Genomic DNA, 23,078 nt, shown 5'->3' on the forward strand with positions numbered 1-23,078 from the left:
AATCCACAAACTTAGTTTTTTCTCTTATACCTAACCCTAAATATTTACATGGTACTCCTTTCCACTGAGGATTTAAGCATCTACAAATTAAATCCTGCAATATCTAACTTAAAGGCATTTAGTTAGCCCTGCATAATCTCAGATTCTAATTATAACTCTCTTCTGCCAGGAAGGCATCATCACCATCACATTTTACTGTCTGTACTGTTTTATGGGACTCCATGAGCCTGTTGTTTCTGTTCTTCTTTGTTTTCCAAAATCTGATCACAGTTCTGAATTGAAAACTAAAGTATTCATGTCTTGTTTCAAGCATTTAATTCGATTGAACATTGAATTCCTGTGTTGTACCAGCAGAGTTGGTTCAGTTTAGTTTCATTTAAAGATATATTTCATTTATTAAATAGGATACACATATTACTACTGACTTGGCCTAACTCATTCTGAATAACAGGATGAAATTTTTAAAGGGAGTTTAATAAACAATTATTTACTGTACACTTACTTTTCCATCAGCAGTCACTGCAAACAGAGTCTGTTCACCACCAATTAATTGCACTGGTCTAAGAGTAGCAAGAGCTTCACACGGAGTTGGGACTTTGACTTTTGCCCCTTCAATCCCACCAAGCTGTCCTCTATGATTATGACCCCAACCATAAATAGTTCCACTGCCTCCAGCTGAAAGTGTCCAATCGTCAGGTCGTCTACATAAAATTTGAAACAAAACAAAAAAGTTATAAAAGAGCTTCTAGGAAGTCACAAAAAAAAGTTGTTTGTTGCATAAGAGTGAAGCATCACAAGACAAAACAAGTGACAGTTGAAATCAATAACCTATTCATCCACTGGACAAGCTGTTCATCCTGTTCTCTCTTAAAGACATCATGGCACTCATGAAGAACATCCATATTTTCATTATCTGCCATTAATTCTCGGATTTTCTTTGCAACCTGTAAAATATTTTGGATTAAACGATGTTATTCCAATTATCAGCTACTCCTACCATAGTTGACATAAAACACTTCAAATCTCAGCATATTCTTATAAATGAAACATTTTCACATGTTCCATGAGCTATTTAAAATATTTCTGCAATACCTCATCGAGGAAAAGGCGAGGTAATGGAGTTCTTTTATCAAGAGCCACAGCAACCCTGGATGCCATACAGTATCTTCTGAACCAAGCCCATTTGTGTGTCTCTGCACAGCAAGGGAGAGTGTCCAATTCTAAATCACATGCGAGAGCCACAAGCACCTGCAGACAAACGAAACGGATGCATCAAAAATGTGTAATAAAGAGTAATATGCATTTGATGTAGTAGAACAGCTCAGACCAGCAGGGCATGAACACAGTCTCAAAGAAGTGTAAAGTACAGGGGACATCAAGAGCTATCCATCTTCATTACTCTTATTGACTGGGCAACATCAGGTGTACCCAGACAATTTCACACAGTTAGCTATCTAATTTCTTCCTCCAATCCAACAATTTTCACAGTACCCCTGTGAAAAATACTCCTAGATTAATTATCTTGTCAACATCAAATGACACATGCTGAACTTTTTACCTTCCATTTCTAAACTCTTTCCACTAATGAAATCAATTTAGTTTACTGGTGAAGATGGTGAACAATAGATTACTTCTCTGTAAAACCTTTTACTGGAAGACTTTAAGATAGATAAACCCTCTTATTTTAACTTTTACTACAGGGGAGGCTTTTCCAGCCTTCTTACTCTTGTTGATTTTCCCTAGACCTCCTCAGCTCTTTGCATTTTGAAGTACAAGACCCAAAACTAAAGAGCCTTACTTTTAAGGCATTTTTATTTCTTCCAACCAGAGGTCAGGAACATCTTCAGGGTATTTAAACAAATAAAAATATACAATACTCCTGTTAGGGAAACTCAAATCAGTTGTCAAAAACACGGCTTCAACTGTAATCTACTATACTTTCAAGATGTTTTTCCGAACTACCTACCTCTGCCTAGCTAGGTACTCCTGATCTTGTATTTGCATATTTGGTTCCCCTTTTAGAAGCAGCATTCTGATTAATCTTTATGCAATTTCATCTGTGACTTCAGACCCATTTTTCACAATTACGAGCAATCTTCACAAGAATTTTCTCTATCACTACCACGTGAGCTAGTATCACAAAAAAAATCCAGAATAACTTGTGCAATTAATTCTTTACTGATTGCATTACCTTAAAGAAAGGGCTGTGGAGCAGTTGTTTGCCACCTCTCACAATAGGGTCTTCATAGTCAAACTGTCGCTGCAGAGCTTCTGGAAGACCTTTAACCAAAGCAGCTAAAGCACTCCCTGTGAAACTCTAGGAGAAACCACAGAGCGAGAACATTTGTCTATGCATTGCAACAAGTTATATAAATAACAAAAAATTAGTAACTTACCAAACTACAGTTAGTTTTGTGACAAATCGTTTCCAAATACAGAAGTATTTGCATCTTTTTTTTTTTTTTTTTTTGACATTTCCAAAATCTCACATATAAAACTGGAATTAGCTTCCCCCCCCAAAATGGAGTCCCTTTACAAGGACTTAGAGACTTGTGAAAGTAGGGCCAACGTTTTTAATGCTTTGCATATATCTTAATGTGAAAAACGTCAGAGAAGAGCATCACTGCCTGCTTACCAAAGCTCGTGTTTCCCCATCATTATCTCCAAGAATCCGGTTGATGTTAATAGACTGGCCAAATTCTGTTGTGAGCAGTTTCCGTAGTCTCTGCAAGGCCCACATTCGGTGGCCAGCAGCTAAGGAAACATAAGCACACAAAACCCAGAATTACTTTAAACAATCATTTTAACTTCAAACAAGCAGACAAACTTAAGACTTACACCTACCTAAGGCACTCAGTTGAGCACAAGCTGCAAGAGAAGCTGCCAAGCGAGGAACTATACTCCTGTTGGAAGCAAAATTTAAGCGAAAATCCAACAAACATGTAACCAAATCCATTGAGGGACATGAAAGAATGCAACGATCTGAGAGAAGGTCCTTGGGGCCTGCAAGAAAAAAAAATAAACTAAGAAAATAGAAGGTGGAGAAGATTTGCCTTTGAACTGACATAAGAACAGAACAAGGGCAGGATTTAGCTGACCAAATGCAGCAGTCTACATCTGAGTTGGTCCATTCCACCTCCCTTTGAAGGGACAGGAAGGAAGAGGCACTTTCATGACATAGAATCATCGAACGTCTTGAGTTGGAAGGGTCCCACAAGGATCAAGTTCAACTTGTGACTCCACACAGGGCAGCTCTTAGGAGTTAAACCTTCTATCTAAGAGTATTACCAAATGCTGCTTCAACAACTGGTTTGGGGTCATGACCAGGAGGAGCTTATTCCAGCACTTGACCACCCTCCTCTCAGTGAAGAGCTCTTTCCTAATATCCAATCTGAACTTCCCCCAAGTCAGATTTAAGCCGTTCCATTGCATCCTATCACCAGTCACAACATAGTTCACCTAATTCCAAAGGCTCATTAGAAAAAAAATCACATGAATTATGCCTCAGAAGTAACCTCTCTTCACTGATGGAGAGGTTACAACAATTACAAAAATATATCTTTCTCTCCTTCCTGTACAAGTACACCTCTCAGGACTTTGTTGAAAATTTTTCCCAGGTATGAAAAAATTTCTCATACTATGAATATAAATTTAAATATTTAAATGTTAATTAAATATTTAAACAGCATGTAAATATTTAGATTGTGGAATAAATTTAACTGTAGAAACTAAACTAGTAAATATACTCTCTCATCCTTATGAAAATGTGATGAGCTTACCTGCAGCTGGCATGATAGGATAAACAGTGAATCGCCATCCCCATCCATTTACAGAGCCATCACTGATGAACTTCCACTTCAGTTCATCCCCTGGAATTCGCAACTCACTAGACCAATCTGACCACTCTCGACCTGTTACAGCAGGTAATATGAACATAGTCACGTACACTGACTGAGCCAATGCAAGCCACTCACCAACAGTAACTTCCCTCAATGATTATGTCTTGTAAACATCACAAATACAATCCAAAAGAAAAAGGTATATGGAGCACGTGAATATAACTATAAAGATGTTACATTAACAAAACTTAAAATGCAGGTCTTAAGCAGTTCAATTAGCACTTCTAACGTATGTTCTCAGTGCTTTTAATACTTCTTTCAAAAGACAATTATGAGACCTTGTTAGAATCCCTTGTTCTGTTTGAAAATTGCAAGAATTTTCAATTTTTTCATGCTAATTTTTAGTACGTTGTAACAGATTTTCATAAACCTTAGGTCTTTTTCCAACCAAAAACAGCTCAATAATGAATCATGTGCAACTGAAGCAGGTTGAGGAAAAAGTGGTGAACAGTAAAAGCCCATATCATGAATGTTTGGAAGTGTTAAGCATAGGCAGTAACTACTTAGACCCTTGCACACAATGTATGGGTAGGTCAATATAAGATTTGATTAAAAATATTCCTCCATCATCTACTGAAAAATCAACAGTGCTTTAAAATGAAATTACAGATGTGATAAAAGATGTGAGATTTTATGTAGTGTTAGTTACATAGATCAGAGCAGAAAACAGAAAGAGAGAGCCTAGATTATTTTCTGGGCATTCAACAGCAGAAGAGCATTTGTCTTGACTGTAAAAAAGCTCAAATCTCTGTAATTATTACTTGAAAAAGACAAAACCTAGCTAAAGAATACCGTTTTACAATTGTTTTTCCAATTTGTTAAAATATGGTTTGATTATACAGAAATTCACACATGGTGCCATGGGTGCTAGTAATTAATTTTTTACACTCTAATTGCTCTTCGGAAAAGCAATCTTTCATGTCTGTATGTAGATCATACAGTGGTTGTCTTCTTTTTTTAGTTTAAAATAGAATATCAATTTACATAGTTTTTCTTCTTTGTTATTGGTATATCTTTGACAAGGAGTATGTCACAGTGGTACATTTCATTCAGCGTTTAACAGTAAATCACACAAGACACTTTTGAAGAGCACCTGATCGGACGGAAACAATTCTGTTGACACCATCCATGATGGTGAGTGGATCATGACGCCGCTCTGTAGAACACTGGCGATCAAATTCTACTCTCAGTCCCTCAGCACCTAAACAGCAACAAAGAATTTACACACTTCTACAGAGCAATCAATACCACAAACAAATGCAGTATTTTAGAAATCCACATGAAATCAAATGCAATGGTTTGGAAGCCAGAGTGCTCATTAATAAAAATGAGAACGTGGACTTGCTTTGGTTTCATGACATTGTTTGTCTAATATCTTCTCTTTGAAAGACTTACATCGTAGAAAGCTCATGTTGAATGAATTGGGGATAGGAGACAGAAGACTATATTAAGAACACTCCCAACTGAAGTTGCCCTAGCAAAAAAAAAAGTCTATTTACAGTTAAGACAAATATCAAAAGATACAGGCAATAGAGAACTAAGTACCAGATAACATACTGAAGGAAGCATTAAATGAAAACACAGTAAAGAAAGGAAAAAAGTATTTCCTAATGATCAAGGCTGAAAGAAAGGTGTTCAGTTACTGACCCTGAAAACAACTCAGGTCATTCTCAGCTTTGTAACTGAACAGAAAACAGCAGTAATACATAGCTGCAGAGAAATGGTATGCAGAATTCCGTCACAGAGAACCCAAACTTGGGTAAAAGTATATTTCACAGGAGTGAGATGTTCACGTGGTATGCAAGTGTTTTAAGAAATATATTATTACAGCAACAGGATACGTAGCATTACTTTAAAAGTAATATTTTTATACTGTTGTATCTTTGTGTGTATTGTTGTTTGTATTGTAATGTTGATCTGGTAGAATGGGTACAGAGGAGGGCTATGAAGTGGATCAGAGGGCTGAAGAAAGGCTGAGGGAGCTGGGGATGTTCAGCCCACAGAAGAGAAGGCTCCAATACTTCAAGGGGACTTATAAAAAAGACAGAGAACAATTTTTTGCTCAGGTAGACAAGGGGGACAATGACAAGACAAGGGGGAATGGTTTTACACTAAAAGAGGGGAGATTTAGATTAGAGGTTAGGAGGAAATTCTTCACTCAGAGGGTGGTGAGGCACTGGCACAGGTTGCTCAGGGAAGCTGTGGATGCCCCATCTCTGGAGGTGTTTGAGGCCAGTTAGATGAGGCCCTGGGCAACCTGGTGCATGGGGTGACATCCCTGCCCATGGCAGGGGGGTTGGAGCTAGATGGTCTTTAAGGTCCCTTCCAACCAAAGTTGTTCTATGAGTCAATGGTTCTATGAAAAGTTCTACACATATTTTTGTAAGCTGAGGAAAAAAAATATGCATGTAGGCTTGCAAGTAACTGGATTTCAGTAACAAAACTCTAGGAATTCTATACCTGGTATTTTAACTGTGCCACTAGAAGATGTATCATCAGTATATGGATGGCTGCTTTCTACCACAACTGGTTGCGAAGAAAGGCGACCACTTTGTGAATCAGTTGCCACATCTTCTAACTCAGTAACACATAGCTCCAACAACATATCAGCAACCTAATAAAAAGAAAGAGACAAACCTAAAATCAAGCTTACAAAAAGTATGTATGATTGGCCAAGAAATCTAAAGCCAACTACCATTCTTCCTGAATAAAAAAAAAAAAAAATTCCTCTCTGATTCATAAACTATTGTATTCATTAAAAAATAATTTTAGTCCTGCTAAAGCCTGAAAAGTTTTAAAACTAGAAGCCAAACACCATAAATCTCCAATAAGTAAAAGCCAGAACAAGTAATATTTTTCCCTTGCAGAAAAACTGAACTAGAGCATAACTAAATCATAGGCCAATAGATTAGTGTAAGATGTAATCTTTTAACCAAAATGTAACATTAAAACATACAATTTAGAGAGAATAGTACTCATTTTTAAAGAGCAGTTTCAAATAAAAATTCTGACTCTGAAGGATAGAAAAAAGTTGTTTAGCCACTCACTATTAATGCCAGAAGGGAAAATGCTGATATGCTAGTGCATATACTTTGCATTTCACTGGGGTGGGAGGGAAATAACTACAAATCCAGAACAGGAGTATGCATAGAACTGATCATAATAAGGAATTTAAAAACTGGAAAAAAAAAAAAAAAACAGCTCCAAAAATGTCACTTTATTACTTCTATACTATTCACATCAGATAGGGTCTCACACAATCCTGGTTTACTAGGACAGATAGACATTTTTATTTTTAATTTTTTTAAGTGTAGCTGTCTTGTCATTTATATCATTTATTTTTAAAAACACTGAATTCAATATACAATCTTTATTAGAATCATTATTTATCTTTTTGGATAGTGATCCAAGTTTTAAAAAGGAACACAAACACCAGCTTTGCATCATTTCCAACGTTTCAAAGCAGTCTTTAAGCAACGCAAAGCCATAAATGAACTACATCACATAAGGATCTTAAAACAAATGCATCATGCTCATTAGGGAAATATTTAAAGGGTAAAGCTGGAAAATGTTAAACAACTTTCAGTTCATTCCTATTAGCAGACATTATATAAAACATCTGTGATTTGTCCTATTCTTTTGTATAGCTGTTAGTATCCAGGGTTAGAACATCTATTAATTGTTTGTTAGTTTTCCCAAGGGAACCCACATCCATAGATACTTTGTAAAGAGTTATAAGCTTCAGTGCATCAAATATAAACCTTAAAAATCAAGAACTATATATTCTTAACAACACTGACATTTTAGCTAGCAATAATGACTGCACTAATTTGAGAAATAAAGTTAAGTGTAAAACAAAACCAACATGAAACTTTTCAAACTAATGTTCCGGAGATTCATCAAATAGGGTTTGGTTAATTCAGCTTCATGGTTTGCCAGCATGACAAACCAAGGAAATATACTGACATTTATTGCAAATACATACATTCATATCATATTTCTATTAAAAACATTAAGGCTTACATACATGACATTCAACTCTAATTTTCATACATAGTAAGCTTCTCAGTAAATCAAACTATATTTCAAATACAAGAAAAATTTCTAATAAGCTAAGAGTAAAAAGGACAGTTAAACTGCAAGATAAACAAAACCTGACCTGTGGGTAAGCTGTGCCCATGCCAGACAGAACAGCTGAGAGAACATCTCTTCCCTTTTCACCTGCTCGGTTGGACACAGCAAGCTTTAGCAGGTCAACCATGACGCGCGTGTCATCTGGTACTAAGAGACTAGTAAATTCATCCAAGTACTGAGGTTCCGGGCCAGATACTTTACTTTGGCTTTCTACGTCCTACAAAACAAGAAAGATTGCAGAAAGATTGACAGTGCGAAGAAGAAAGAGACATCTCACCAAATCTAAACACAATAATTTGTCTGAAGAAGTCTGAAGGTAGTTCAAGACAATTCGTAATTCTGGGTTTACATGGGTGCAGAATTAGTCTATTGTTAAACTTGTTTCTCAAGTGGAAAGGCTTTTCTAAAACTAACCTTGTTCAGCTTTAGAAAAGGAAGTAATATTAATTACCCTGTCTTTTAATATACTTCAAAAATGCAGTCATATATAGAATAGTTTAAGTATTAAAACAGCACAAGTGCTCAATAAAAACACTGGAAGAACTTAATGAATGCATTGACAACATTACTTCTTTGGTTTTCGTCATGGTCTCTGCAATGATACTGGCAGCTCCAGGATCATCTGTGACTGGAATGAAAGGACGTGAAGAAGCAGCAGCAGCTGAGGGAGTTACAGCAGATGGCGTCACAGCATCTTCTGAAGAAACAACCTAGCCAAAATGAACAGTCATTAACAAAGGCTGCAATAGGATACTGTAAATCCTTTAGGAGTCTAATTATTTGTTTGAAGGGTTTACGTTCAAAGTCAGCAGCAATTCAAAAACATACAAATTCAAATACAACAGATTCACTCCCTGTTTTTCTGGCTTCTATTTTATATTCCTATCATGGCAAACCAGTCCTGACCCCTGCAAATGCCAGCTGCTACAAAAACACAATAAAGCATGAGTGCCTGCACAGGAGTCTTCAGTGCAGAAGACAACCCCAAACACTGCATGTTAAAAGCCTGGGAAAGAAAGATCTTCAGTAGCAAGCCTTTCCTTTTATCTGCTTCTCTTAGCAGTTGGGCATCAAGAGAGTAAAACTTTATTCAAGCTCTCCTATCTACATTCGTTGACATAAGTTTACAAGTTATGTTCCATTAAGTAATTCTTGAAGATTCCCTTAATCCAGACTTCTTTTTTTTTAACATCACTCCTGTAAAGTTACTTAGATATCTAATCAAATAATTAATATTTTAAATCAACTTTAAAATACTACAAAAAATCATAATTGCCTTTTAATGACATACTACATTCTATGTTCTCAATTGCTTTCAGACTAAAATCTTAGTTTTTCCAAATCTGACGCACACAGCATACCCACTCCAGAGATTATAGTACAAAAGAATTGTTCGATCTCTCTATCAAACTAAGCACTGAGCAGTATTTTTCAGCTTTACTGTTAAATGATGTTGGAAAATTCATTTGATACTACCTCCCCTCTCCTGTCCTGCCATGGATTTGGGCTCAGCCTCTCTTCTATATCTCCTACAAGCATGCATTCATCTCCATTTGCAGGACTTCCTGTAGATGTGGCATCTGACGGGGGGGCTGGTGATGAAGAGGGACATTCTACTGGTGCAATCATACTTGCAGGCATCAACGCTCCAACAACTGCATCCCTGAAATCATTTAAGACAGATGAACATAAACCTAATTATACTCCCTTGTTAAACTAGAAAAAATATGAACCTGTCTTAATAAAATAACCAAAGGTTTCCAAGCTCTGGAATTTACAGAGTAGTTTATCTCCATCCTTCGAGTCAGATGGTTAATGCTGTTTCTTAAGGCCACACTATTTTACATAAGTTCATCTTTATAAATTTTAGCACAAATATACTCTCTTCTCTACCAACAAGGATGGCACAGTAAAGTTTTATTATTCTTTTCACCCTGTCCCCCACGGCTTCTTCCACTTCACCTATCACAATTTACTTATGCTCCTTTTACATGGTTTACTTGAGCATTCTTGAATAAACAATTGCTTTTCCCTAGGTACTGGTATTTCCTCATTCTGAAGAAACCACAACATCATAAAGTTAACAGGAACATCAAAAGATAATTTCAATGAAGCTTGGCCCTATCCTGAAGATTCCAAATTGGTAAAACAATTTATATTTGACTCAACAGGCACTAAAAGAAAGCAAGCTATATCATCGTTCACTCCTTAAGACACAAGAACACTTGCATGCCTACCTGGCATACATAATTTGTAACGCCATCAGAATATGAGATAGTGCCTGCTGTTTGGCAACATTCCCATCAAGTGATAAGAGAATCTTTGCAAGGGAAGGGCGATTCGGCTTTGAACTGTTTGCACCACTGATTTTGTTACTGGCAGCAGAAGAATCTGCATCTGAAGGAACACCTGAAGTAAGGGGAAAAAAGAGAAAGCAAGTATTTATTTTTATGTTATTTTATTTTATTTCTTGTCAATCATTAAAGATCATATATCAGAGTATGGCTGAGGCTGTCGGGGCCCTCTGGAGGCCACCAGGCCCCAGCCCTGCCCCAGCAGGGCCACCCAGCGCAGGCTGCCCAGGCCCATCTCCAGGCGGCTTTTGGAGATCCCCAAGGAGGAGACCCCACAGCCTCTCTGGGCAGCCTGTGCCAGGGCTCCATCACACAGTAAAGACGACTGTAAATCTAAGCCTACAGGAGATTTTTAAACTGCAGTTCCTACAGCTGCAATATTAAAGTCAATACTGAGGCTTTTCAGCAAGTGCTTTTCATAAAATGAAGTGTTCCACCTTGTTACTTAGTCACGAACAATGGTGTGATACAGATAAATATTTTCTCTATTGGAATCTAAAACTAGTTTTACTTAACCAGAAATTTCCCAAACAGCATTAATATTTATTAGGTACCCTTGCAATTCTAAACAAATATTCTATTATGTAGTTTTTGATCTTGTTTTAAATACCCATGTTTTGAAAGAAAATAATTAGCAAAATGCTGGCCCTTTTATATTCAGCACAAAAACATCACTTTCTTGCCTCCCTAATTCTTAGTCACTTACTTTAGAAAAAAAAAAAAATAAGACAATGTAAGAAGACAAATATTACAGTAGCATCCATCTACTATTATCTTCATGAAGCTCTATCACAGAATAAAGACAAAGAATTTGGGGCATTTGATAAATTATGCTGCATTTTAATTGCCTGAAGACAAACAAACATTCAAACTAATGTTTCTTCTGAACAAATCCTTTTTAATTTCCATTTTCAAGAAGGGATTTTGCTTTTTGGGGCAGGAATGTTTTTTCTTCATTTGTTTTTCTCCTCTAAATATATATTTTATTTTTGAAAGATACTTTTCTTTTTGCACTCTTAAACTGTTAAACCATGAACACAACGAGCTCTGAAGTGGCATAAAGAAAACATAAGGCAATGAATACCAACCAAGATAAGAAGCACCTAAAGGGTCCCTCGCTGTCTGGAAAAGTACTGGTTCATGAACAGATGGTGTAGCTACATCCACTGTTGTCCAAGCTACGCTGTGGGAAGATCCACAAGCAACCCGGGTGATTTTCTGGCCTTCCAAGCCCTGTACAAGAGTGGGCTTTCTATTGACTGTAGTTGTTCCGTTGCCTTGTTGTCCATGGTCATTGTCACCCCAAGCGTAAACCTGCCAATAAACATTTCTATTTATTACTTTGTCTGACTGATTGCCTCATTTAATTGTTTTCTTTAAAATTTCTGCAGAGAAGTTTTAGTGATTTTTATTATTAACCCACGATAATTTAGAGAACTTATTGCAATGACTTATTTTTTTTTAATTTTAAATAATGCAGGAATTACCATACAATAAAAAATCAAAGCAGTCCTTTATCAGGTGATTCAAAAATTACTGCAGGTTCATAAATCATTGGTTGATACATAAATTATTCAATGTTCACAGTGAACAATTAAATTAAAAGAATCAGTTGCACAGTAATTACACTGGAGATCTCAATACTATGATAGTAACAATGCTGGATCACAGCAGAAGCAGCTATCCAAATACTATGACGACTATTTCATTTTAAGAGTGGGAAGCCAGAAACAGATCATGTGAATAATCCACAAATTAAGAAAATACAACAAAAATTACTATAACAACAACACTTGAAGTCCAACAGTAATATGGAGGCTAATGGATTTCAAATTATAATAAATGCACATATTTATTCAGTACTTCAAAAAGCAAATAAATATAGTGAGGAAATTTTCTTCTATTTAATCAGCACTGATGCTATTTCAGTCTTCAGTTTATTTCTTTCTGGATCAAGGATAAAGGGAAGCTTACCTGTCCAGTGTCAGTAACGGCTAGGCAATGGAGCGCACCTACTGCCACATGCACGATCTTTTTACCCCTCAATCCTTCCACTACTTGCGGCTTTCTGACATGCACATCAGTACCATGGCCTAGCCTGAAGTAATCTCCCTTACCCCTAAAACAGATAGAAAAATAAAAGCAAAATTCAGGACAATTACACTGTTTGCACATTCCTTTGTCAATGCAGCTTCCAAAATCAACACTCCTCAGTTATCACTGGGTAAATGATATACACTCATCACATATACAAAGGATACAAAATGTAACTCTAATACTAAGACCCTATTTCTTTTCACCTCAGTATAGAACAAGCATCATTTATGACTACTTTTTATATATATTGCAGCTGATTTTGTATACTTACAAAATTCACTTAAGTCTGTTTGGACGAGCTTATACTATTGAAGATACACCTAAAAATAACAGACCACTTGCCATGTCCACTCACTTGAAAAAAAAATAATACAAAAACTACCATGTTGACAGAACTGACATTTTTCACAGTACTGCAAGCCTCAATATAGGTTCTCAAGCCTCCACAGTCTATCTAGTCTTGTCATACAGAAGTTAAAACTGCACTGAAAATATACAATAGACAAAAAGTAACAGACAGCTTAAAATCTCTCTAATAACATCAGTGAAGACAAAGATGACAGACTTCTTCCACTGTGTTTTCAGTAACCATTCACTCAGTTCTGCAGCTCAGTACTACCAATTCCAATATCTCAAGAAAAGATGTTACTGTACATCACGTTTGCCTCCAATGTATTATTGCCTACCTAAGGACACAATACAGAAGTTACGGTTTTGCCCTCAAATCAGTACAAACCCATAAATATAAGAAAAGTGAGAAGGAACTCTGCCACCCTAAAGTACAGACATGCACAGCAGAAAGACAAAAAATCTCATTGTAATCCTGTCATGAAATGTCATGAAATAGATGTAGATTTTATGACTAAAAGTAAGTATTAAGACAAAGAGGGGGAAGGAGAGAATGAACAAGAGTTCTTCAAAGCATTCTTAAAGACTGCCAAATTCCCTTTCCTCTTACTCCTTTTGTCACCACAGTAACTTAAAATACGGGGAAAAGTGAGAGACAAATACAGCTTCCAGTAGGCACTCAGAAATGACAACTCTCCTAAAAGCAATTCTCCCTTTTAAGAAGAGAAGCAACTTATAAAAATAGAAGTTTTGTCAATTTCTCTATTTATTATTCATCAATTGCTGCTTTATAAAACAAAAAGGATCACTTTACATCTTCTTGGCTTTGATATATGTCAAACAGCTCACAGTCATATTACACAAAGATGGGTAGGGCTCTGAGGTTGATCTGCTACTCAGGAAACTCAAAAATTTTGCAAAAGGTTTATAAACTTAAAAAGCCAGTTTGTGTTCATAACAAAGCAGAAGTGAACAGATAGAGAGAAGAAAAAGGATCATTACTGACAATTCAGTGGCTTTCTGAGCAGCAATGAACGCTGCAATGTCCCATGTGTTTCCAATACAGTCCTTTCCATCTCCTCTCAATACTAGATGAGTCCTTACTTTATTACATTCCTTACTGTCTCTATTTTAACTGTAGGCTACATACTCCATGATACAATTCTCATGTTCTCTTTCACAGTCTGCTCCGAAGTCTAAAATTAACATTTCTTTGCATGCTTCATTGTTCCTAAGAGGGAATGATCTTCCGCTTCCTCTACTGATTCATTGAGACCCAGGCATCCTAACAAAGTACAACAGACAACTCGGCATGCTACAAGACAGTAACTGAACAGATCACAGCTTGTCTCAAAGAGATTCCAATCTAAAAGACGAAGTCAGCACACAGAGAAGGCACAGATGGGGTTAAGATGAACAAAGAGCAGCAAATACAACACATACTTAGCAATTGCTTTGTTAATATTTTCCAGCATATTTAACGTACCACGTCCATACCACTCCTGACTTGGTCAGTGCCAACGAGAACTGTGCACCACACTCAATCTGACAAACGCCTTGGCCGTTTAGTCTTTCAATGTTCTGAGGAATGTTGCATCCTTCACTTCCTCCTCGGCCCAGTTTTCCAAAATCACCATCACCCCAAGAAAACACCAAACCTAACAAACACCAAACTGCAGGTCAAACAATGATCACAGTATTCCTACGTGCCAGAAAGCTTCTGGAACAAGACGTTCCTACCTTCATCTGTCAAAGCGAGAGTCTGAGCATCTCTGCTTCCACAAGCAACCTGAATTACTCTGTGGCCAAGGAGCACTTTAACCTACAAAACAGAAAAAAGATGTTTCAAAGAGATTCGTTATATTTTAAAAGTTTTACAAACATTTTCAAGCTCTTACAATTAATCTTGTTCTTTATGTCCAGCCTGAGCGTGCTATTTAGGAAAGCTTTAATCAAGCCCCACTTAGTCAATATCCAACACTGCTCAGTGACAACAGTAGCTTCCAGCTATGTGTCAAAGCAGATGCATGACATGGATATTCAGAACAGCACTAGCTGCTCTGAATCATTTTCCATGACAAAGCAAGAGAAACTGGATCAGGACATTCAGCCTGAAGAACAGAAGGCTCCAGGAAGACCATACAGTGGCTTTCTAGTACCTAAAGGGGGCCTACAGGAAAGCTGGGGAGGAACTCTTTGTCAGGTAGTGGAGTGATAGGACAAGGGCTAATTTAAAAGAGGGGAGATTTAGATGAGATATCAGGAGTACATTCTTCACTCAGAGGGTGGTGAGGCACAGGAATAGGTTGCCCAGAGAAGCTGTGGATGCCCTATCCCTGGAAGCGTTCAAGGCCAAGTTGGATGAGGCTTTAAGCAAGGAGTCTTTGACCACAGCAGTTTGAACTCGATCTTTAAGGTCCCTTCCAGTCCAGATCATTCTGCAATTCTTGGCCTTTCTGAAATACCTTGCATACCTAATAAAGAGGTGTGTGTACCAAAACCTCATCAGATTGCTCCAAAATGATGTCTTCATACTGCTTTTACAGTTTCAGCTTTGCTTTACTTTATCAGTTACTAAACAAACACTCACATTTCATCAGAGATGAGAAACATTTACTTTACCATCTTAGGTTTCAGCTGTGTAGTATTATCTCCATGTCCTAGCCTTCCATATTCTCCAAGACCCCATGTATACAGTTCACCACTAGAGGTAATGGCAGCACTGTGGGAACTGCCACAAGCAATATCACGGATCCGTTTGGTTTTCAGTGCTTCTATCAGTCTGGGTTTATCACAGTTCCTAAAGACAGTGAGTAAAGAATATATCATTGCATCACTTCTGAAAGAGTTACACAATACACCAACCTCTATAACCTAAAAAAATATTTGTGTAAAACTAACAGTATCCTGAAGATAAAATAAAATGCAGCTTACAATTCTAAGACGTATCCTGTAGTAGCACCATACATTTTAAATTTATACTGTTTTAATGTACTCCAAAGGTTTTGTTCGGATTTTAATTTTTTTAAGCATCTACACTGCAAAATTTAGGTGACAAAACTAAAATATCAAAATCAAAACTATGAATTAATTAAAAAGCATATATATAAAGTGAAAACTGATATCCTATCATTACCCAAGGTTGAGTGATTTGTTAGGTATAACTATTTTTCCACCGTGATGACACAGAGTAGACAATAAGATTAAAAGATGACGTTTCCATCCCAAATTTGCTTGTTAATAAGAGAAATCAGAACTGGAATTTATTGTCAGGCTTCTGTGAGAGTACTGGAAACATTTACTATTCACATCATAACAATATACTTTGAATATAGGGAAGAGTTTCAACTCAAGAAGGTTTTCTAATATTGACTATATCAGAGCCACTATTCATGTTTTATAAATATACATGTGACTTTTGGAAAGTTAGCTCCCAATAAATGCCCATGGTAAGAATTCCAAGTCTCTCTGTTAATACATCACAGAAAACATGAGGCAGTTGAACAAGGAAATTATAATACTGCTCTAATCTGGACTTCCATTTTCAGAGATTTGAGTGACACACACCCCCCTAATATTTATGTATCAGCATATATTAAATATCTGATTTGAGCACTTTCATTTTCTATGTATTCTGAGCAACATCTCAGAAAATATCAGAACGAAAAACAAAGATTTCCCCATTGGTTATATCTATATCTTTTTTCTTTCAAAACTCTGTTCCATGTTGCATACAATCCTGACAAATTTAAATTTTCTTTACCATTGTCATGTGGAGGATTGAACTGTATTCTACTGAAAAGTAAGAAACTTATTTCTGACTAACAAGTTTGTGAATAGAAGTCTAAGAATAGAGCTACAAAATAGTTGCAGACTTGTGGACTGTTACAGCTCAGGAATGTAAAACCACTACAGTTTTACACATCAGGCTAGATCAGTAATCCTTACCTCATAACACTAACCAAAATCTTCATATCCTTCATATACTTTTTCACCAATAACTTCCAAAAATACTAATAAAGACTTTTCTACCGAATATATTATTTCCAAGCATTAAATTAAAATTAATTGAATGCTTCCTTATTAAATGACTGAAACTGCTACAAATGCTGCACTGTAAGTTGTCATACTCTGTTGAGAAAGTCTTTTTGGACACAATTTTTTATTCCTATTAAATTAAGAACCCTGTAATTGTCAAACGTGGTGGTTAGTCGTGCTATGACACGCAATAGCAATGCTCTCTCTAACTGAAGCACAGATAAAATAGGTATCCTTACATTCGACTGAAATGACCAAGTTTTCCATCATCTCCTTCACCCCATGAAAATATCTTTCCATCAACAGTTAATGCCATAGCATGCCGGCCACCTGAAAGTAAAAACAAATTTAAACATTGAAGCAGGCAGAGGTCTAGCAAAAATCTCAGAAATTTGACACTGCTTTTTTTCTACAATTTATTTGTATGAGCCTTTCTACCCAACACGTTAGTCACATTCTAAATAGCTTTTATGCGATTTAATTTAAAACACAAAACAACTGTGAATGTAGACTTCCTGGCACATTAAAAAAAATAATCATTTAATTGGTTATTTTCAATGCTGCAAGGAAAACAAAAAATAGTATCAAACACACTATTTAGCAGTATTCAAAAAAATGAAAATACTTTATCTGGATCAGACTGCAAAAACTTTTCCAGAAATTAAGAATTTGGGTATGTTCAAAATTCACAGATTTTACCATAAGGCTTCCAGAATGTAAGACTCTCTACTTATTAAAAATAAAAAAAAAAAAAAAAAGATGAAATATGCTGGGGCATCACAGCACCCAAGAAACTTCAAAACTTCTATTTTTAGGCTTAATATGTTCTGTTTATGTATGTAAGCATAGCAATACCCAGTACCTGAGTGAACAGCCACCTTCTTTACAACATAGTTACTGAGAGCTGTAATCTGGCGAGGAATAGGCACAGTTCCACTAGATATTCCTAAACCCAGCCTTCCATTTGTAGCTTCTCCACAGGCATATACTTTACCCTCTACAGTCACTAAAATGGAAGAAAAAAAATAACATTTTGTAATACTGTTAATGTTTTGAAACTGGAAATTTATTTCTGCTCTTAAATACCCAATACGTATTTTAAACTTGTATTACCTGCAAAAAGGCTTTTGGACCCTCCAGCTACTTGTACAACATTCAAGGCAGATAGGGTTTCAGAAAAGGAAGGAACCTTTATCTAGAGAAGACAGGAAACAGAAATTATTACAATACATTTTAAAGTTTTATACTTTTAATAGAAGAGCTATTCTGAAGTGATCATCCACTTAACCTGACAGCCACATTTAAGATACATGAAAATTCCCTGTATTATTCAGATAGTTCACACATCCGTTAATATACATTAGGCAAAAGACAGAAACCAAGAAAAGGCACACAATACTGAAACCATGATAAATATGAAGCCTGAAAGAAAATGAAATGGGATAAAAACAAGGATTTTTCTTAGTATAGTTTTCTTGAGAAAACACAACTCAGTTCTGAAGAAAGGCAAAAAGCAAAATAAACCAAGTTGAAACAAACACAAGTTGACCAACACACTTCTAATCAGCATGCAGGAACTGGAGCACAACTAAGTTTTTCAATAGCAAAACACTTTAGCTACCTGGATTAGAGATAAAGTCAAGAAGAGAAACAAACAAGCAACCTGTTTTCCTCATTGCTACAAAGAAATCTTTGATCAAGCTGAATATTTATGAATAGATACTAATACTACTCCCTTTTCAAGTGTTTTAAATTAACATATTCAAACCTGGCATATCCACTTTTATAAGAAGGGTAGATATCAGTTATTTATTTTTATGCAGATAAAGAAACAGTTTCCAGCAGACTTCTTTATTGCAGTATATAGGGGAAAAAAACTTTCCATAGGCCTTTTGTAAGCTAATATTGACATCACTGTCCAGACGAATATAGAGGGACAATCACTTCCCTAGTCCTGCTGGCCATGCTAATTTTTGATTTAGACCTTCTTGGCCACCTGAGCACACTGCTGGCTCACATTCAGGGAGCTATTGACCAATACCCCCAGGTCCCTTTCCGCCAGGCAGCTTCCCAGCCACTCTGCCCCCAGCCACTCTGCCCCCAAGTGCTGCTTGGGGTTGTTGTGCCCTAAGCTCAGAACCCAGCCCTTAGCCTTGTGGAACCTCATACACAGTTTGCCTCAGACCACTGATCCAGCCTACTCAGAGCCCTCTGCAGAGCCCTTCTACCCTCAAGCAAATCAACACCCACGCCCAACTAGGTGTCACCTGCAAACTTACTGAGGGTGCTTAACTTTGTTTTTTTGCTTTTTGTTTTTGTGAAAGGCACTCCACAGACACAACAGTACACATTTAATTTAGAAATTAATGCTCTTTGAAATTCCTTTCAAATGCACTAAAATGTAATCAAGTTACACTAATGGAAAAATTAGAATTAAACTTCTTTTTTTGATTACTGAACCAGCTCCACTTACAGGTAGTACATAGAGAAGTTCACTATTATTGACACTTAAAGTATATAATAAACTCAAAAGGAATAAAACAGAGTGCACTACAGATTTTTAAGACAATTAGTTTGTTATCATCTAAACCAAACAGTTAAGTGACTGCTAAAAAAAAAAAAAAAAAAAAACAAAAGATTTCAGAGTAACAACCAAAATGAGTATTTGCTCCAAACTTTCCATCTAGCATATATCTACACTTCTTAACATCAAAAATCCATGAAAATCTACCTGTGATAGATTTTGGTAATAAACTTTAAAATTCTGATTATGTTTGAATTAACTTTGAGTTGTGTGAGACTTGCACATTTTATTTTTAGCTGCTCCATGTCATACTGAAGTATTAAAACCACAAACATACCTTAGAACCTTTTAGTCCTCCCAACTGATCTTTGTCATTCAGTCCCCAAACAAAAACTTTGGTTCTTATTGTAGCTGCCGATTCCAGCCCAGCTGCCTTCTTTCTAACAAGACTGAGGATATTTAGGAGTAGGAAAAAAAAGGGGAAAAAGTTAGTCTAAGCAACCTTCATGCTATAACATAGAAACTTTTTTTTACTTTATCTACTGATTTTGTAATACTGGAATAGCTTTGGTACCCAGACTACATCATCCCAGCTGAGAGGTTGCTATGAAAAATAAACATCACAAAACCCAGAGTGTGTATTCTCTTGAGCAGTGGTAAATATATACATGCTACAATACCAATTATGAATATATCAAATTTTCAGCTAGGATTACAAATCCAGGTTGCGAAGAAGCAGGAGATGTACAAAATGCTACCATCTTACCAGTGTGATAATCTTACAAAATGCATTTAATTAACAAATGGCCTACCTACAATTCTGACAAAGATACTGATTTCTTTTTCTGCCATTCAATCTAATTAAATTGCATTGCTTACAAGTAATCTCCTGAATGGAATATATAGATGCTAAGTCTCTTTATAATTTTTTGTCCCACCTACAGTTACCTACCTCCCAGTGTTAGCTTTATCATCATCTTCTTCCTCATTATCAGAAGCAAGGAAAGGGACTGCAGCCAAATCCTCATCCTCTGCACGTATACGTCCCAGTATGCTGAGGCCGTGTATTTTGCAATCAATTCCAGAGCTCCTGCACTGCTTGATTGCAATCTCAATATACCTGTGATACTAAGAAGAAAAAAAAAATTGCCGTCTTCTGCATCCTCTATAGCTTTACAAAACTTAGGAAAGACTTAGAACTTTTGCTTGATTTTTGTAACCATTAACTAAATGAATTTGTAATTTCAATTATTTGGCTTTTCAGCACAAAATAATTTGTACTCTAAGATAAACATGTGGCCTCATTAGTTTGATGATTTCACTTCCAATCTAAAAAATTCAGTACTCATTCCTTCTTGTTGCTGAAAATGATCAGAACTACCATGCAAAATAAAATCATCCACCAAAGTGATCCCCAGATTTAAGTTTATTGGGAGGCCACCTTGGTTCATAAGTATATTGATTTACATCACACACAAAAAATGAGATATATGACTGCTAAAGCTATTACGGAATTGCACTGTGGTTACAGTAAAACTTATCAGGATAAGTAACTTTACCACTGCCAGAAATGCTTCTCATGGAGAGAAAAAGTAAAATACCATGCTTTAATAATAACAGCACTTCTTCTGATCTATCTCTTGCAACAAAATATTTTTCAGTCACATACAGGAATAATTCTCTGAACACAAAGTTCACTTACTTCAGTACAATCGCTGAGAAGAGGCACTGTGGTATCTGTAGGATTTATGTTGATTGTCTTCAGCTCTATAAGGTTATTTAAGGAATTCCCCCCTAGAAAACAAAACATTGAAAGAAAAACATTAAAATAAGGAGTTTGTGTCATGAACAGGAACACATGTTGAATACATGGCTATACTGACTGAAGCCAGATAAATACCTACTCTTGGATGTACAAAAATGTATTTTTCAAGCTTGTCAGAGTGCATTCACATACCTGAAACTACAACTAAAGAGGGCATATAACTGCTGTCTGCAGGGTCCACTACCATCTTTAGTCTGTGAACAAGAACATCTGGAAAAATCTCCAAGCGAATCCAGTGCTAAGGAAAAAAAAAAAAAAAAATTTCAGATGGTATTTGTAGAATCACTGTATGACTTCAGAAGAGTAAATGTGTTTTTCAATAAAGAGTGAAAAAACTTTCTCCAATGGTACACTGGTACACATCTGTAACGCATGGAATCTGGGCAGTCCAACCCCCAGGGCAAGAGAAACAATTGCAGCAAACAATTGATTTCACTCAAGAGCAACACCATCAAGAAGACTGAGAAAACACAATACCCTTGATGGTCAAGAAATGGGACAACATAAATCTTTGAAAGAAGCCTAGGTGCGAATGAAGCCTACACTGGCCACAAAGCAGCTCTGTGGGCCAATAGACTAAGAAGGAGTGCAAGTGAGAAGCAGCCAGAAGAGTTTTATTTAGTAGGAACATTGGTGCTTTCCCTCTTGAGTAAAATATAATCAATATGACAAAAAAACATCAGTTACTACACTGAAAAGGCTATTGCAATATATCACCAACCACAGAATAAAATAATTACCTTGTATCTCAAAACTCACAAAAGTTCCTTATAATTTACAAGAAATAATTGTAATGAAGCACAGCTTTAAAAATAGGCACATTTACTATGAAGAAACATAGCTTTGTACTTCAGATGTCTGTTTTTACTACTTTTTTATCTTACATGAAGGTAACAAACAAATATATTAGCAAAGTCAGGTAAACAGTTATCCTCTTGAGAAGAAAGGATGCCAGAATAAACCAGTTACGGTTTCAAGTTACCTTTCCTTGTGAGCCAGAAGACTGCCAGCACTGCTCACTACCATCAATAAGCCGCGAAGCCTGATTCACAGAGGATGAGACATTCAAATTCTTCACTATTCTCGACCAATCGTCCAGTAACATTCCCCGCTGGCTACTATGCCGTCTCTTCAGCTGTTTTCCAGAACGCCCACAAAACACTGGAGACTGACCTGAGTGGTTAAATGAAATCATAAGCATGCACCTCTCAGGGAAAATTGTTTTAAATAAATCCATAAGCAACATGAAAGGAAATAGAAGAAATCAAAGACTTCAGACGTGGTCTAAAAGTAGAACATGTGACACATAAGCATGAAGAAAGCATGCTACATATATATGGTAATATTATTCATGTTTAAAGGGCATAGCTTGAAATTTATTCCTTTTTATGAGTTCCAAGCACTCTATCTGATGACAAGTTCTCATGCCTGTCATTCAGGATGTCACACCTTCTATTCTTAGGTTTGATTTCTACCAAGAAAACATCCATGATTTTGTAAAAAATCATTATCAAAAAATTAAGGAAAATAGCTCTAAGATCTCTAGGAATGTAAAACACTAAGAGTAATTCTGAAAAATGTCCCTTCCTTTTGAAATATCAATCAAAGTTTGATGGTCCATACACTTCAAAACATAGGCCCACAGCACATGAGCTTTGTACACCACCACAGAACATGAAAAATATTCAGCCAACCCTCAAGAGAAATCCTTTACAGGAGAATATGCATCTAAGTTACATCACTCAAAGATTCTGAACCTTAGTCAAGAATGAGAAAGGTTAGAGAGCTGCGGTTTTCCTCCTTGCACAAGCCCTTTACTGATGTTTGTAGCTTCTAGTAAGCCTTACAAAAATGCTACA

At 36.4% G+C, this 23,078-nt stretch overlaps 1 protein-coding gene across 4 annotated transcripts in view; it reads right to left on the bottom strand.

Annotated features, from left to right (window-relative positions):
• HERC2 (HECT and RLD domain containing E3 ubiquitin protein ligase 2) overlaps nt 1–23,078 on the bottom strand; it is a 109,751-nt gene that overhangs the window by 22,943 nt on the left and 63,730 nt on the right. For 3 of the 4 annotated variants that reach the window (XM_068681418.1, XM_068681398.1, XM_068681409.1), the window contains exons 53-78: nt 22,202–22,392; nt 21,352–21,457; nt 21,097–21,188; nt 20,347–20,522; nt 19,732–19,843; nt 17,984–18,065; nt 17,733–17,876; nt 17,110–17,200; nt 15,455–15,632; nt 14,573–14,654; nt 14,319–14,490; nt 12,362–12,506; nt 11,476–11,701; nt 10,271–10,442; nt 9,510–9,696; nt 8,603–8,743; nt 8,059–8,250; nt 6,360–6,513; nt 4,993–5,100; nt 3,780–3,911; nt 2,845–3,003; nt 2,636–2,754; nt 2,192–2,317; nt 1,093–1,248; nt 829–944; nt 503–701 (exon numbers count right to left, since the gene is read on the bottom strand). In XM_068681418.1, the coding sequence (XP_068537519.1) occupies nt 503–701; nt 829–944; nt 1,093–1,248; nt 2,192–2,317; nt 2,636–2,754; nt 2,845–3,003; nt 3,780–3,911; nt 4,993–5,100; nt 6,360–6,513; nt 8,059–8,250; nt 8,603–8,743; nt 9,510–9,696; nt 10,271–10,442; nt 11,476–11,701; nt 12,362–12,506; nt 14,319–14,490; nt 14,573–14,654; nt 15,455–15,632; nt 17,110–17,200; nt 17,733–17,876; nt 17,984–18,065; nt 19,732–19,843; nt 20,347–20,522; nt 21,097–21,188; nt 21,352–21,457; nt 22,202–22,392 (3,758 nt within the window). The remainder of the gene's footprint in view (nt 1–502; nt 702–828; nt 945–1,092; nt 1,249–2,191; nt 2,318–2,635; nt 2,755–2,844; nt 3,004–3,779; nt 3,912–4,992; nt 5,101–6,359; nt 6,514–8,058; nt 8,251–8,602; nt 8,744–9,509; nt 9,697–10,270; nt 10,443–11,475; nt 11,702–12,361; nt 12,507–14,318; nt 14,491–14,572; nt 14,655–15,454; nt 15,633–17,109; nt 17,201–17,732; nt 17,877–17,983; nt 18,066–19,731; nt 19,844–20,346; nt 20,523–21,096; nt 21,189–21,351; nt 21,458–22,201; nt 22,393–23,078) is intronic. The other variant, XM_068681426.1, reaches the window with a different exon arrangement.

Source organism: Anas acuta, chromosome 1 (genome assembly GCF_963932015.1).
Source record: "Anas acuta chromosome 1, bAnaAcu1.1, whole genome shotgun sequence".
In the NCBI taxonomy this organism is placed as follows: Eukaryota; Metazoa; Chordata; class Aves; order Anseriformes; family Anatidae; genus Anas; species Anas acuta.